The sequence below is a fragment of the Chrysemys picta genome, chromosome 2, assembly GCF_011386835.1.
Source record: "Chrysemys picta bellii isolate R12L10 chromosome 2, ASM1138683v2, whole genome shotgun sequence".
In the NCBI taxonomy this organism is placed as follows: Eukaryota; Metazoa; Chordata; order Testudines; family Emydidae; genus Chrysemys; species Chrysemys picta.
Window position 1 is genome coordinate 85,570,279 of NC_088792.1, and position 17,475 is coordinate 85,587,753.

A 17,475-nucleotide genomic window follows, 5' to 3' on the forward strand; every position below is an offset into this window, starting at 1 on the left:
TAGTCATATGGTTGTTAAAAGGAAGCAAAATAGAAGCCTCAACTTAGCTGGAAGTCACTTTAGGGTAATAAAAAAAAAGCCCCTTTCTTTCAATGGACAGAGAAATAAAATGATAAATGGACAAGGGACCTAAAGAGATGAGTGTGCAAGGCCCAAAAGTGATTACATAATATATTTCAAAGGACAACTTGTCAAGATAACAAATGCTTTATTTTTACAAGTAAGCCTAGAACAAAACTATACCATAATATTGTACAAACAGTGACTGTTCACTTGTGACTAGCATAGAAACCTTATCAAAATAAGAACAAAAGAGCACTGTTCTTGTATTGCTTAATTTCCATGAAGGAAAGTAAAATGAATTATAATCGGAGAGATCAAAGACGTACGCATAGTTTTCAATAGCACTGAGATGAGATTGGCAATAAAATCAGAAAACTGGCTTTTGTGTCAGCAGTACTCAGTCACCATTTCTGCAAAACATGTACCTATGCACCTGGCTGCTTATTCATGATCTCATCCATCTGTATGTTACTGATAAACATTTTAAAGACTCTTATTATCTATAAAATCTACTCTTCGTTGGGCAAGGTCTGAAAGAGCTCAGAGGAAGTGTACATATGAATAGAGATTTTTAATAAATAAATGAAGAGTTTGCTAAAGTCCCTCAGTAGTCCTTTATTTCTATAAAGAAAATTAGTTATCCAATGTAATTATGGTACAACCACAATACAAGTCCTTAATGATGGAAAACAATTTCTTCAGGCTGCAAATACCTGAATCCACTTGCTATACAAGAACACTATAAAATCTATAAGAAACATAGTGGAATAAATTCTGTCCTCATAAATGTTTATATGGGGTGCCATTTGATGTCAGGAGGTAGCTTCACACACATCTTTGGGGGAAGGGGAAGGATTGACATACAACATGAAAAATAATCTTAATCATATATTACTCTGTTATCAATCCTATCAATTTCATCTTAGTGATTGCTAAAAGTTCAATGGTTATTAATTTAACTGTTTCAGGATTACATTAGTGAGAAGACAGAAAAGAACTGAATTATTAAATCGTATACTTAGCATGAGAAGTGGTTGTTGCATGCTTCTCAGTGAAGTGAAAGGCATAACATTGCTGTCTTTAAGTCATTATGGTATGTCACTACCAGGGTCTAGCACACACCTCACAAATATTACGTCACTTGTTCAATTCATATGCTCTTTTCTGGAAACTAAGTTTTCTTGATGACAGTAAACATGACTTCATGGGGAGTCCAGCATAGCAGTTACAATAATATTTAGGGCCAAATCTTTTTCTTATTGAAGTTAGAGGCAAAACTCCCACAATGACCAGGACAGTTGCTGACATTTTTTATTAGCTTTCTAAGATGATCTGTCACAGAAAAACATTTCATATTATCCAATAAGACTTGGGGAGAAATCATGACCCCAGAGAGTTTTGCCATTGACTACAATGGGGCTAGGATTTTGACCCCCTGATTTTTTAGCACATTGGATGACAGAAACTGAAGGACTGAGTTAGGTAGATTATTATTGTCATTTCATGAAATAAAATTTTGTGTTTGCAAGTGAATACTAAGAACACTGTGAAAAACAACTGTGAGCTCTGGACCCAATTATTGGATTAATAATTCATTCAACGCTGACCATTTTTTTCATATGTGCAGATATATAAACCTCTCCCCCAAGGGTCTCTCACAAGGGGATGTAATTTGTTAATTAAAATCATGATTTTAAAATTAAGATATATTTTTATCTTTTTTCCATTTAATGTTTCCGACTTTGACAGACCCCTCTCCTCTACAAACATCTGAATAAAGATACTGCCTATTTCTTCGTCTTCTGCACTTTGTAATTTCCCTCAACCACCAAAACAATGCTCTACCTTCTGTCTGAAGCAGAATATGAAATATCTCTAAAACCAGTGTTAACTCAGCTCCATAAATGGACCAATAGAAAATAAGATTGTTGGTATCCTCTCTCAGAGATCAAGTTTGGACCCTTACACACTGTATAAAATCTATTACTGTTTGGAAGCAGTATGGTACTCATCTCCATAGTATAAGAGCACCTCAAATTATTAATGAATTAAGCCTCATAAACCCACCAAAAAGTTGGTATCACCATTTTATAAATAGGAAAAATGTGTTACAGAGAGATTAAGTGTCAGAGTCAAGGTCACACAAGAAGTCTGTGGAAAAACCATGAATAAACTCCTGATGCTTTTGACTAACCGTCCCACACATTACTCACAAAACCATTCTTCTTCTCTAATTTTAAGATAGCTCCCAAATGCAGCCATTCCACAATATCTGCAATGTACTGCTGGATCACAATTAAATTAACTTTCTTAAAATACTACTGAATCTCTCAACAAGTGGAAAATATCACATATAAAGCTGTTCAAACAAAAGTCAATTCCCTGTTTTTAAAACATGGGTTGCATTAGTTGTTCTTATACTAGTTTTTAGACGCTGATGCTAAGTTAAGGAACAATCACTAATTTTCTAGTGAGAAGCTTTAGTGCTTATGTCATTGGTGCATTCTATATGTGCATCTGCCAGTGCAATAGAGTGGCAGCAGAACGTTATGTTTCCTTCTGAACACAGAAGATCTACTACTTCAAATATCAATCCTGGAACATCTACAGCTCACTGTATGGACCAAGGACAAGCACCTTCCTCTCTGCAAACACCCATAGCTGTCCTGAGTGGCAGATACCTGGTGGCTTCAAGAGATACACAGTCAGCCTGGGAGGCTTGGGGAGGGAGATGAATTTTTAAGTCTTATCTCTTGCATTAACTTCCTATTAGGATCCACCAGCCCCAGTCCTGCTGGTCCCCTATTGGCTCCTGGGGAAAAAAGAGGAAATAACTGCAACTCACCAGTCCTGTTTTCCAACCCCTTCCCTCAAGAGAATAGCAGATTGCCTGCCCCAAGGCTAAGGGGAGTGGAAGGAAAGAAATAATCAACTCCATAAATACAAAATAGGAAATGACTGTATAGGAAGGAGCACTGCAGAAAAGGATCTCAGGGTTATAGTGGATCACAAACTAACTAAGAATCAACAATGTAACACTGTTGCAAAAAAAAAAAAAAGTGAGCATCATTCTGGGATACTTTGGCTGGAGTGTTGTAAGCATAGGGTGACCAGATGTCCCGTTTTTAAAGGGACAGTCCCTTTTTTGGGGACTTTTTCTTATATAGGTGCCTATTACCCCCCACCTTCTGTCCCATTTTTTCACAGTTGCTATCTGGTCACCCTATGTAAGCAAGACACGAGAAGTAATTCTTCTGCTCCACTGAGCACTGATAAGGCCTCAAATGGAGAACAAGAAGAAGTTAGACAAACACCTGTCAAGGATGATCTAAATAATACTTAATCCTGCCTCAGTGCAGTCCTACATTTCTGTGATTCAATGAGGCTTAACAGGAAAAAAAAAAAAAGACATGCTATCTGACCAAATGTGAACAGGATGCTTCCTCAATCTGCTTCAAACACAAGTTGTGGCAGCTCCGAACTTACCCACTTCCTGTAGTTTGGTACTGTTTACAAAAGGAATGCAAAATGAACCAAAATCCAGCCCCAGCCTTCTTCCCAAACTTGGCTACTCGCAGAGTTCTGCTCTGAAGTCTTACTTACATGAGAAAGTGTTCTTTGGTATAACCCAAAGTGTGAATTTAAAACAATATAGTTATACTGATATAATTAGAGCCCTGCGCAGATACAAAATTTGAATTCGCATCTGATCCGCAAACATGGTCCGGAGATGCATATATCTGCAGATTTGCATGACTCTAGGTATAACTGCGTGTGTGGACACTTATTCTGGTACAAGAGTTGCTTCTTTTCGGGTTTGGCTTATGCTGTTTGGGATGGGGTTTAAACTAACCAAATAAAGCCACTCATCTATACTGTAATAAGACTCTTCATATGATGGGGAATACCAGTATAACTATATTGATATAATGGGTAAAACTTTCCCACATAACTCATATCCTAAACTCTTCAAAGAGCTGCTCCTACCTCCTTTATATCCAGACAGGGTAATAAACCACCTACAACAGAAAGTGAGTAAAACATATTTAACTTATTCCAGGAGGATCATCACCTGCCAAAAGGGTAAGGTTTTCAAGCAAAGAGGGATAGCTCTTTGAGCATTGGCCTGCTAAACACAGGATTGTGAGTTCAATCCTTGAGGGGGCCATTTAGGGATCTGGGGCAAAAATCTCTCTGGGGATTGGTCCTGCTCTGAGCAGGGGGTTGGACTAGATGACCTGAGGTCCCTTCCAACCCTGATATACTATGATTGTATGATACAGGCAGTTCATAGTCAATTAAAATATATGGTCAAAGAGTAGTCCTTGTTAAGATGAGCATCAATGATTAAGTCAGATAAGGAAATAAAAATGCTATAGTAACTCACTCACCTTAATGGTTTTACATATTATATTTTAAATACTGTTATTTATAAACTAAAGTTGTTGGCTAAAATTAGGTCTTTAAAAATCACACTAGGTCTTGATTCTGTAAAGGGATCTGCAAGCATATACTAGACTATATTCCCACGTGTAGTCCCACTGACTTCAAAAGGGCTCTTCTCAAGGATCCCTTTGAAGGATCAGGATCCAAAACTGGTCTTGTAACCTGACCCTCCCATTTTAAAAAGTGAAGTGATTGAATATAATCATACTTGGTAGGATCTGAAACATCTTTTGAAGTCTTTCTGCTGTATGTGTTCCATTAATTTTAGGATTAAACTATGCTTAAATCTTCCAAGGATTTAATTAGTTTAATTTTTTAATATGTAACCAAAGAATAACTCCACCAAAACAAATATGAAAATTTAAAAGCTCAAACTCAGAGACAGAATTAGAAATTAAAACTAAAAAGGTATACATGTGACTATGAATAGAAATGTGTTCAACAATTGCTTTAATGCATTAATTTCTCATCTGCTTTCTAATGATTGTTTTTGAGAAATTCTACAAAATTAAGAAGAATTCCTGATGAAAATCTGGAGTCTTTTTGAAAGTTATACATAGTTGATAGATTAAAAATTTAGACTAAAACATCTATCTAAATCAGTATTCAGAGATAGCTTTAATAATTTGGATATCAAAAGTAAACTACAAATATCAGACAAGCTTTGAATTATATCAACTAATTTTGGGATTCTCTTAGTACATATTGAGAATAGTATGCAAAATAATTTTAGATAAATTAAGACAAATGAGATTGCCGAGTTTAGACATTATGCTATAGTTGCCTGTACTAGACGACATTGTATTTGTAAATGACAATTTGGCCAGTTAACTTTTTCAGTCTCATTAGAAAGACATTTTTGTTACAAGAACATGCATAAAGTTCAACTACACCACCGTACATTTTACGTGAGCAATGATGTATAAAATATAGAACTGTATAAAAACTGTTTTACAGCACAAGTTGAAGTCTGTGAGGTTAGCAGTGTTAAAACTTATATTTCAGTTTCTAATAGGGTAACACCACAATTGATTGACTGGCTTTAAAAAGAGAATAGCGCTGAACTCCTAATCACCAGCATCATTAGTTTTAGTATTGAAATTTATCTACAGAAAAATCCAAATTCTCCAGATTTTATAGGATTTCTTTTATATGCAATGGTTTGGATTCAGATAGCCTAAAATTAAGGCCACATAACACATTTGTGACCTGTGAAGTTTTTATTAACGATCTTTTATTCTGATTGATTTTTCTCCATCAATGGATGTAATAAGAGCTACTCAAGAAAGGACGGTGGACTAGAAAATATACATGATGGCTCTATTGATAGTTACCTTAGCAAAATGTTGGCAGTAGTTCTAAAATGGAAATGTTAATATACATTTTAGATATGTGGCGGTAAAACGTATTTCCAATACCATTATTTAAGCCTTCTAACAGTATTCTGCTAATGTGTACAAAGTACACTTTATTCACATAATATACTGATATTGAATTTCAGATAGTAGGTCACATTCATTACTTTCATATGGTATAAAGGTAAGATAGTAGGGACATGGAAGGGTAAGGATGTAGCAGAAAATGCTACCAACAGAAGGGTGTAAGATGGTAAGATAATGCCAGGGGAGATGTGCTTTATCTTATTCCCTCCATTTGGTTTCTTTTCCCATTAGAAGACTGTCTATCCCCCCTCAGAATTTGTTATACCAACTTACATACTCATTAACTTTACATCACCATTTACACATCCCCATCCCTATTGAAGTTTCAAATCTTGGTGCTCACATACATTTGTGCATTTACAATTTTAAAAAAACAACCCAAACCAATTATTTATTGTAGTTTTCTATATATTTTATTAATGGAACAAAATCCTGCATTTTTCTGGGTATACTATTATCAGCAATATACTTTTGTGTACAATATTTTTTCTGTTATACAACCGAGAGGGTTTATTTCGTAACCATTTTTCTTTTAAAAATTTTTGGGGAGAATTTAGCACTCATAAAAGACACTGGATTAGAAGCTCTTGAAACTATAGTCATCTAAATCTCCAAAACACAGGAATAGCAAGGGCTGCTGCAGTGCGAGCTTCCCCCCCCAAAAGCCTAATGAATGTTCCTCAACTCTAACTTGGAAAAGAAACTGTTGCTTACTGTAATCGTGGTTCTTCGAGATGTGATGAGGATGTGTTTTCCACTTAAATGTGTGTGCACCCACCTACCTGGAGCTGGAGAATTTTGTCTAGTAGTACCCAGAAGAGAGAGCGCTCATGCCTCGTGCTCATAGCTCCCCACCCCTGGCTACCTGAGGCAATGCTTCCTCGACCCCCCCTCAAGTTCCTTCACACTGAATGCCGAAAGACTAGATTCCAATGCAGCGGGGACAGAGGGTGGGTCATGGAATAGGTCCAATATTGACACGTCACTGAGGAACGCTATTGATATAGCTTGAACTCTCGTAGAATGAGCTTGCACCCACTGAGGAGACATAGTCCAAGTTATTTCATATGCAGTCTTAATACAGGATGTTTAGAGATCATCTGTGAAGAGACTGCTTGTGACGATTGGGACGATTGTGATTCTTCATGAGGAAGTCAGGATGGAGAAGAAGAGCTATGGGAAACTGAATCCACAGCACAAGAAGGTCAGAAAACCAATACGGCCTTGGACAGGCTGGGACAATGAGGATGAACTTGGCCTGACCCGATTTCAGCTTGAGAATGACCTGTGGAATGATTGGGATCAGAGGAAAAATGTACAGAAGAGCTAGCTGCCAGCTGAGATGGAAGGGAGCCCAGACTGAGACCCTCTAGAGAGCAGAACAGAAGGCATTTTCTGTTGTCCCTTGTAGCAAACAGGTTGATTGTCTGAATGCTCCAAGCTGCAGAGATGACCTGCAGGATACTTGTCTTAAGGGACCACTCGTGACTCATGGAATAATTTCTGCTGATGTCCATGAGATAATTCAGTGTGCTGGGCAACTGATTGGCTCTTGGAGTGATACACTCCTCAATGCAGAACTGCCACAACCTGACTGCCTCTTGGCAGAGCACCCTGGAGTACGCGCCTCTTTTCCTGTCACATAATACATCGTGGTGGTATTGTACATAAGTATGGACAATACTGAGCCCAAATATGATTCAGGAAGGTGTGACAGGCATTGCTGATGGCCCAAAGTTCCAGCTCATTGATCTTCAGTGAGGCCTCCTGCGCTGACCACAGACCTTGAACTTCACATCCAGATGCAGTAACTGCCAGTCCTTCCCCAGCCGTACCTGAGAAGGTCAGGCTGTCCACCTGATGTGTTCCCCAGCCCATCAGGGAGGCATTGCTGACAACAGACCTGATTGGTAGGGGCCGGACATACCACTGCAGCCTGGTATGTTGACGCAGTAGATACAGTTGATACTAGATACAGTCAGTACTGGCATCTCCTTTGTTGGTTCCAGACTCAACAGATGCCTGAAGGCCGGAACTGGTACGGGGTTTCTGCCCTTCTCCTTGGTACTAGGGAAGGGTCAGAAGTACCAGTGCCATTCCATGTTCCAGAACTGGTCTTATGCTGGTCTGCGCTTTTCATGGGGGAGGCAGAGGAGTTGCCTCTTGACCTGGAGCAGTCCTGATTGGTATTATGAGAGCTCTTCCTCAGTGCCAACAACAGAGAATGGCTCCTCTGTCTCTTTGGAGAGGTACCTGCCCTGGAATGAGAGGCAGCAGTACTCTGAGCCAGAGGGCGATCTTTGTCCCGAGGAGAGCCTAAGTATTATGTCAGGCCACATGGACTGTTCAAGCAGGTGCTGCTTGAGGCGAAGGTCCTGCGTCACCAGAGTCTGCTGACCTAAGTTACATCAACTTACAGCCACTGCAGTAATTAAATTGATTTTGCATGCCCACACTATGATCCTTGTGTCAATGTTGCACGTCCTCATGAGAAGTGCTTGAATTGATTTAACTGTCAGTGTGGAGCATTGTGGGACAGCTTCTCAAAGGCAGCAGTCAATGTAAGCAATGCAATGTCTACATTGACACTGCATCAACCTAACTACATCGACTTAAATGCTACACCTCTCACGGAGGTGGAGTTATTAAGCCAGTGAAGTGGATGAGTTACATTGGTGGGAGCTACATTTTAGCGTAGACGTTTACAGAGTTAGGTTGATGGAAGGCAACTTACATCGACCTAACTCTGTAGTGTAACTAAATAGCTATATATAATAAACTAGGCTAAGTCTAAGGCCTGGTCATAGCGCTTAAGTTGATACAGTTAGGTCAATGGAGTTTCAGTGTAGACACTGTGTTGCTTACATCAATTGTTGCTGCCTTTCAGAAACCATCCTACAATGCCCCATGCTGGCAATTAAATCAGTACAAATGCTCCGGGTGAGGATGCACACAGCCAACACAAGGAGCATAGTGTGGCTGTGTAAAACCACTTCAATTACTGCAATGGCTATACGTCAACATAACTTAGGTTGACTTAATTTTCTAGTGTAAACTTGCCCTAAATGTGAGGTTGTGAGACTACAACCACACAGAGCTCCAACTCCAGCCACAGGTGGTGAAAAGGAAATGTTGGGGGAGGGGGAGGGGACTGGGCAAGGCTGCCTCATATAATGAGGGGAGGAGCCACAGCCACGAGGTGCAAGCGCCGCCCATTTATGGGTACTGCTAGGCAAAAGCCTCTGGTTCTGGCACAAGCACACCTGAGTGGCATACACATCTAGAACCATGTTTATAATTTGTTCTGGCTAACACTTCATAAGTGATAGTGCAGAAACAACCTCATATTTATTCCATTCTCAGTACTTCTTTTGGAAAAGTACCTGTACTCCAACTCCTCTGGAAGAACCCTAGGCTCTTCTTCCAGCAAGTGCATCTCCAACCTTGTCTTTCTCCTTGGACACTCAATTCTTCAGACCCTGGTTTTCTTACTAAAGCTACTTAATGCTGTAATATTTTCGTTTTATTAAAACAACAACAACAACCGTATTTCTGTTTTTTGTCAGTTTCTCTAAAGTATTCAGAGAAGGCATTTGCAATTCTGGAATGTATGCATACATTCTTCTAGTTTTAATACTTATCAAAGAAAAAATCAGAAAATTTATAACCCACAGATTTTGTTTTCTATTAAGTCTAATCAAAACCAATAATCAAACACAGCAGCCTTCTGAAAATACATCCAGTCTATATATTTTCTCTGATTATTTTTGACAATACTCAAGTTCAGTGAAGTGGCATGGTGCCTGAATTTTTTCCAGTCATCAAAACTTTAGGTATAAAATGTATGGAGGACTGCATTGCTCAGGTGATCAGTAATGGGAGTTTGCTCTGTCTAGGCCTCAAGTAAAAATATAATCCAGGATTAGTAGGGAATGAAAGTTTCTGTGCGACAGCTGCTTAGCCTGTATGAAAGGAATTGGTAGTCTGTCCAGTTTGAGTGGATATGTACTCATGACAACACAGTTATGCTCACAGCTATTGTCAATTTAGTGCAAATTGCCAGCTTTTGTGGCAGTTTCAGCACAGAGGCCAAGGGTTGAGTGAACATACAGAATTAACTACCCTCACTCTCATAAAAGTTGTCCAGTGCCCAAGGACTCTTTCTTTGCTTACTGCACCCAAATGGTGAAGGTAAAGAAAGGAGAGGCTCCAACCACAGAGGAGCTGTTGCCACCCTGGTAGGCCTTACAAAAGCGCTCTGGCAAGGGCTGCATCAAAGCATTCCTGCCCGCATCTTAGTGTGAAGACAGGTCCATGCTGGCCCCCCACTGATTCTCTGGAGGCTGAGAAGACAGTATTGTACCAAGGCCGTCGAAGAGGCAGCTGGCTACAGAAGAGGCATGACAACATCACTTCAGACATGGGGAAGACTGGTGCAACAATCCAGGCACTTTTCCCCCTGCCATCCTATTTTGGGAATAAACCATTCCTACAGAGCAGAAAATTCCATGTCCTGATGGATGGACATAGAGAAGGAGTGGAAAGTTTGAGGCAAGCTATTCCTGAGAAGGGGCAATCTTGGAAATACTATAGGAAAAATTATCTGAGCCAAAATTCTAGCAGCTGAGCAGTCCATTCATCCGTGTGGACAAACCCATTAGTCCCAGACACAGGGAGATACAAGCAGAAGTAAATGGAGTAGTACAGTACCAAACACTGTGATTGGTTAAGTCTCATTTTTATAGTACAATGTATTGCAAGCTCTGCAAAGCAAAGTGCAGATTCTGACTCTGGAAGTTTATTGATTTAGCAGAAAAATCATACTCTGAAACCACACAACAGGAAAAAAGGTCTTATGCTGAAAACTGGGACACTGCTCAGGGTGCAAACAAGCTCTCTCTCCTCTTTTGTTCTTCCCCTCAAAGTTACAGTTTCTTAGGCCTTGTCTACACTACGAGAGTAGTTCGATTTTACTTGCATCGAATTTTTGTAATCGATATTGCAAAGTCGAACGTGTGTGTCCACACTAAGGACAGTAATTCGACTTTGTGCGTCCACACTAACGGTGATAGCGTCGACATTCGAAGCGGTGCACTGTGGTCAGCTATCCCACAGTTCCCGCAGTCCCCTCTGCCCATTGGAATTCTGGGTGTAGCCGGCAATGCCTTCTGGGTAACAAAATGAGTCGAGGGTGCTTTTGGGAAACTGTCGTCATCCGTCCATCACTCCCGCCCTCCCTCCCTGAAAGCGCCGGCGGGAAAACAGTTCGCGCGCTTTTCCAGTCATTGACAGCGCGGACGCCACTGTACTCCGAGCATGGAGCCCGCTGCGACCATCGCTGCAGTTGTGGCCGCTCTCAACGTCTCGCAGCTTATCATAAAGGTTTCCCTGAGGCAGATGCAGAAAAGTCAGGCAAGGAGGCTACGGCACCGCGGTGATGTCCTGAAGTCTGAGAGTAGCACAGACCTGTCAGAAAGCAGGCGACCCAGCGCCGAGGACATCACAGTGGCAATGGGTCATGTTGATGCCGTGGAACGGCGATTCTGGGCACGGGAGACAAGCACTGAGTGGTGGGACCGCATAGTGCTGCAGGTCTGGGATGAATCCCAGTGGCTGCGAAACTTTCGCATGCGGAAGGGAACTTTCCTGGAACTTTGTGAGTTGCTGTCCCCTGCCCTGAAGCGCAGTGACACCCGGTTGCGAGCTGCACTGAGTGTACAGAAGCGAGTGGCCATAGCCCTGTGGAAGCTTGCAACGCCAGACAGCTACCGGTCAGTCGCGAACCAGTTTGGGGTGGGCAAATCTACCGTGGGGGTTGTTGTGATGCAAGTAGCGAAGGCAATCGTTGATGTACTGCTGCCAAAGGTAGTGACCCTGGGAAACGTGGAGGCGATCATAGATGGCTTCGCAGCGATGGGATTCCCAAACTGCGGTGGGGCCATAGATGGAACTCACATCCCTATCCTGGCACCGGACCACCAGGCCACCCAGTACATTAACCGAAAGGGATACTTTTCCATGGTGCTGCAAGCACTGGTGGACCACAGGGGACGTTTTACCAACATCTACGTGGGATGGCCGGGCAAGGTTCATGACGCTCGTGTTTTCAGGAACTCTGGTCTGTTTAGACGGCTGCAACAAGGTATTTACTTCCCGGACCACAAAATAACTGTTGGGGATGTGGAGATGCCTATAGTCATCCTCGGGGACCCAGCCTACCCGCTAATGCCCTGGCTCATGAAGCCCTATACTGGCGCCCTGGACACTGAAAAAGAACTCTTCAACTACCGGCTGAGCAAGTGCAGAATGGTGGTGGAGTGTGCTTTTGGCCGTCTCAAGGGGAGATGGAGAAGCTTACTGACTCGCTGTGATCTCAGCGAAACCAATATCCCCATTGTTATAGCAGCTTGCTGTGTGCTCCACAATCTCTGTGAGAGCAAGGGGGAGACCTTTATGGCGGGGTGGGAGGTTGAGGAAAATAGCCTGGCTGGTGATTACTCACAGCCAGACAGCCGGGCGATTAGAAGAGACCAGCGGGAAGCGCTGTGCATCCGGGAGGCTTTGAAAGCAAAGTTCCTGAGTGAGCAGGGTAACCTGTGATTTTATAGTTTGTGTACTGAGAAGCTAAACCTGCCCCCGTTTCTTTACCCAGGTAATGTTGACTATCCTATCCAGTTACATACCCCCTTCACCCCCCCTCCAACACACGTGTCGAAATAAAAATAGTTCTACTTTGTTAAAGCACACCGTTTTCTTTAATACTGTTTTAGCGGGAATTTTTTAAAACTGGGACGCAGACTGTGGTGCGGGGCGGGTCTAGTGTTGTGATGCGAATGCAGCTTCTAAACTCAAGGATTGACAGGCTCCGCTGCGGTGGGATGCTTGTTTCAACGGAGCCTGTCACCCCTCCTGATCGGGACTGTGTGTATGGGAGGTCTATTTGACTTTGTGGCAGGGGGAGGACGGTTACAGATCCCATGCTGTGTGGCTCTGTGATCCTGTCTAAGGACCGGCGCTTAAGATCTGTAACTGCCCTCCCCCGCCACAAAGTCACAGAGCAACCCACCCCCCCCAACATTACATCAAAACAACCTCCCAGACTAACCGGGGCAACTAGTCACTGCATCACTGCACTGTGTATGTGCCCTGCTGCTGTGCCTGCCCCCGACTATGTACCCTGCCAAAGGAGACTGTCCTGTCCAATTTCCAACCCCCTTTCCCCTCCTCCTCCAAAAGAACATGATTGAAACAGTAGTTAACAGAAACGAATTTTTTATTATCAACTACACATGGCATTGGGAGGTGAAACTTGGACGTGGGCTTGTGTCAGGCGGGAAGGAAAGAACTTTTCAAATTTTGGGAAATGAGAGCCTTCTGCTACTAGAGCTCTCTGCAGGGGTGGAGTGAGAGTTAGCAGGGACTCTGCCGCCTCTCCTTCTTTGCACTTTGGGTGAGGTGGGTATGGGACTTGGTGGCGGGGGAGGGCGGTTAGAGATGGACTGCAGCGGGGCTCTGTCCTCCTGCCTCCGTTCCTGCAGAACATCCACAAGGCGCCGGAGCGTGTCCGTTTGCTCCCTCAGTAGTCCAAGCAGCGTTTGAGTCGCCTGCTGGTCTTCCTGCCGCCACCTCTCCTCCCGATCCATGTTGGCTTGGTGCATTCGGGTCAAGTTCTCCCGCCACTGGGTCTGCTGTGCTGCCTGGGCTTGGGAAGAGGCCATAAGCTCAGAGAACATGTCCTCCCGTGTCCTCTTCTTCCTACGCCTAATCCGCGCTAGCCTCTGGGAGTGTGATTCCAGGCTAGGTTGTGAGACAGTCGCAGACGGGGCTGTGGAAATGGGAAAAAGGGAGTGAATTCCTCTGAAAGATAAATGTAGTTGTGAACAAAGAACATAGTCTTTCTCTGTGAACAAGACCATGCACAGCACCTTTCACATGCGCACTCAGCACAAGGTCGAATTCTCGGCCTTCGCATTCTGTGCCTGGGGTCTTGAACAGCACATTTGAGAAGCGAGGCAGCACAACGGAATTTCTGTTGCAGGCAGACATGGTAAGCCGTACACTTGTGGCAGTTTAAAACTTTTATATTACCACTGGCCTCATTTCACATTTAAATCAATGTCAGTCCCTGCTGCCAGCAATCCGGCAAGCGGGAACTCTGCCCCTGTCCCACCCCCTCGCGGCTGTCCCCGGGAATGATCCCTTTCGGCTGCCCCTCTCCCGCCTCCACCGCGTGGCTGCAAACCAGCGGTGACAGTTCTGTAAAGGAACGGGAAAGCAGTCCCAACACTAACATTCCCCTACCTAATTAAAAGCAGGTCACCATGGCCGACATCACCCTGATGAGGATCTCCGAGAGCGACAAAGAGAGAATGCTCCGGGAAAGCCTCCAAAGACCAGGGCCGTATGCCGCCCTGCTGTGCAGAGCAATGATCCCCGAGTACCTGATAATCTCGTGGCGCGGCAACGTGTCGTACTTCGGAGGACCCAATAAGGCCGCTCTCCCCAAGAACCTCATGCAACGGCTTTCAAGTTACCTCCAGGAGAGCTTCATCGAGATGTCCCAGGAGGATTACTGCTCTATCCCCGCACATATAGACCGCATTTTACTGTAGCTGCAGTAGCAGGGAATACACAGTAGAGCGGCTTGTGCAGGACAATCACTGAAAACCGGACATTGCTAGATTTCTTTTCAAAACTTGCACTGCCCCTTACTAAACCGTTAAGCGCCTAGGGCACACTAATCATGAACAACCCATTCTTTTAATTGTTAATATTCCTGTTTTGTTAAAAATAAATGTTTAGATGTTTACAACACTTACTGGCTGATCCTTCACCAGATTCTGTGTCCGGGGTAATGGCTGGGGACGCTTCGTAGGGGATCTCTGTAAGGGTGATGAAGAGATCCTGGCTGTCGGGGAAATCAGCGTTGTGAGATCTGCCAACTGCCTCGCCCTCCTCATCTCCTTCCTCATCTTCCCCGTCCCCTAACATGTCTGAGGAACCGGCCGTGGACAGTATCCCATCCTCAGAGTCCACGGTCACTGGTGGGGTAGTGGTGGCGGCAGCACCGAGGATGGAATGCAGTGCCTCGTAGAAACGGGATGTCTGGGGATGGGATCCGGAGCGTCCGTTTGCCTCTTTGGTCTTCTGGTAGCCTTGTCTCAGCTCCTTGATTTTCACGCGGCACTGCGTTGCATCCCGGCTGTATCCTCTCTCTGCCATGTCTTTAGAGATCTTCTCGTAGATCTTTGCATTCCTTCTTTTGGATCGCAGCTCGGAAAGCACGGACTCATCGCCCCACACAGCGATGAGATCCAAGACTTCACGATCAGTCCATGCTGGGGCTCTCTTTCTATTCCCAGACTGCATGGCCATCACTGCTGGAGAGCTCTGCATCGTTGCCAGTGCTGCTGTGCTCGCCACGATGTCCAGACAGGAAATGAGATTCAAACTGGCCAGACAGGAAAAGGAATTCAAATTCAAATTTTCCCGGGGCTTTTCCTGTGTGGCTGGTCAGAGCATCCGAGCTCGCACTGCTGTCCAGAGCGTCAACAGAGTGGTGCACTGTGGGATAGCTCCCGGAGCTATTAGCGTCGATTTCCATCCACACCTAGCCTAATTCGACATGGCCATGTCGAATTTAGCGCTACTCCCCTCGTCGGGGAGGAGTACAGAAGTCGAATTAAAGAGACCTCTATGTCGAACTAAATAGCATCGCAGTGTGGACGGGTGCAGGGTTAATTCGATTTAACGGCGCTAACTTCGACATAAACGCCTAGTGTAGACCAGGCCTTAGAGTAACCTGGTTTAGGCTTGGAACGAGGAGACTGGGGTTCTATTTCCAATTATCTCACTGGCTCTCCATGTCACACTATACAAGTCAGTTAACAACTCTAGATGTCAATTTACCCATCTGTAAAATGGGTAAAATAATATCTAGTTTTCAGGGAATGGTGAGACCTAGTGAATGTTTATACAGAATTGTAAGATCTTTAGATGAAAGGCAATATGTAAATTATTATTGTTATGCTCTTATCTGTTGCCAAACAACTAGGAATCAATTATCCAACCTCAACTCCTTTCCCACCCAGACTGACCAGTCTGTATGTAGTCACATGCACACAACAAACAAAACAGTTTAAAAGTCTTAGAATCTTTCTTGCTCTTCCATAACTGACAGGTAATTTTCCAAGATCAGCTAAGGATAGCTGTTTATTACAAGCATTAGTTTCTTCCTTTCGCATCAAAAAGAGGTCAGAGAGAACAATCATTATCATAAACTGCTCCCTCTGTCTGTCCTCCCAGCTTCATAAAGATCAAGTTTACTACAATTGCATGTGAGTCTCAAAATCTTCTCTGGTTGACTAGATTTGGTCTGATAGGGAAGTAAATGCTCCACTTAAAAATCTAGGGAATTTCTGAGCCTGGTCCACTGGAAGAGGGGGGAGGATTGCCATATATGGGTATAACCCAAGTAACTCAATACCAACTGGCAAGGGAGTGCAGGGGGATTACAGGGATCTCTTGGGTCTGACATGTAAATTCTAGTTCACCAAAGAATGTTATGTGAAGTCTCAAATGAAAGCCAGTGTCACACTGGTCATCTATATTATTGTGAAATGTCTGTCTCTCTCTCACACACACACACAAAATATGTTTTAAAAGTCTGTACTGGTCACCAGGTACTGTCACCAGCAAGGAGGATGAGGGCAGAGGAGAGAGATTTCTATCTGGGGGTATACATCAAAGTTTTGCTCCACTATGGGAGGCTAAGATGACATCCTGGCAACTTTCACTGGAGATGTAAAAGGACAGAGATTTTGCTTCTGGAAAAAAGGGCCTCAACCAGACTTGGTTGAAAGTGCCTAGAAAGCATTTTATGATTTTGTTTTATATTAACTGTTCACTTCCAATATCCTTATTCAAGAAATAGTGAGTCTCTATTCTTTGACAATAAATATTTTTCTGTGAAAACAAGAATAAGTTTAAGTGCTGTGATGTTAAGCATAACGATGATCCTGAGTTAAGTCTTACAAGCTGGCATGTCCAGTTCCTTTGGGAACAGCAGTCCTGGTAATTCTGTGAGTGGTCAGGGAATAAGGGGCTGGACACCACAGGGAATACCCAGAGAATTTGGGTGTTAGCATGTGCCTATCACATCTGTACAGACACAGAAACGCCTCCGGAGGCCTGGAAGATAGTGCTTGTGCTGCCAGAGGCTGTTTTCAGGGAGCTGATTTACAGCAGGCACAGACAAGACTGATTCACACTCAGGGTAGGTAGTGGTGAGGTGCCTCACAATCATGGGTACCTTTGAGGAGCATCCCAATGGAAACATAGGCAACTACAAAACCTCTCTTAGGAAAACACAGCATGCTGAAAAAGGAAAAAAATTCCCCTTAAAATTGTGATTAATTCCCACACCCGAGCAGTATTAGATACCTATGACATTTTCACGGACCAACAGTCATACAGACAATTTTCAGCTAGTTAAGGTTCTCTTTATTCTCTAGAGAGTATTTTG

General features: G+C 43.3%; 2 protein-coding genes across 4 annotated transcripts in view; both read right to left on the reverse strand.

Annotated features, from left to right (window-relative positions):
- The window catches only part of ULK4 (unc-51 like kinase 4), a 408,217-nt gene that overhangs the window by 180,280 nt on the left and 210,462 nt on the right, over window positions 1-17,475 (reverse strand). The gene's annotated exons all lie outside the window — the stretch shown is intronic.
- Window positions 13,207-15,484, reverse strand: LOC135981947 (uncharacterized). The gene is made up of 2 exons (XM_065587120.1): window positions 14,771-15,484; window positions 13,207-13,776 (listed from the first exon to the last, which is right to left on the reverse strand). The coding sequence occupies exons 1-2, from the start codon at window positions 15,345-15,347 to the stop codon at window positions 13,301-13,303; spliced, it is 1,053 nt and encodes a 350-aa protein (XP_065443192.1). The 5' UTR covers window positions 15,348-15,484; the 3' UTR covers window positions 13,207-13,300.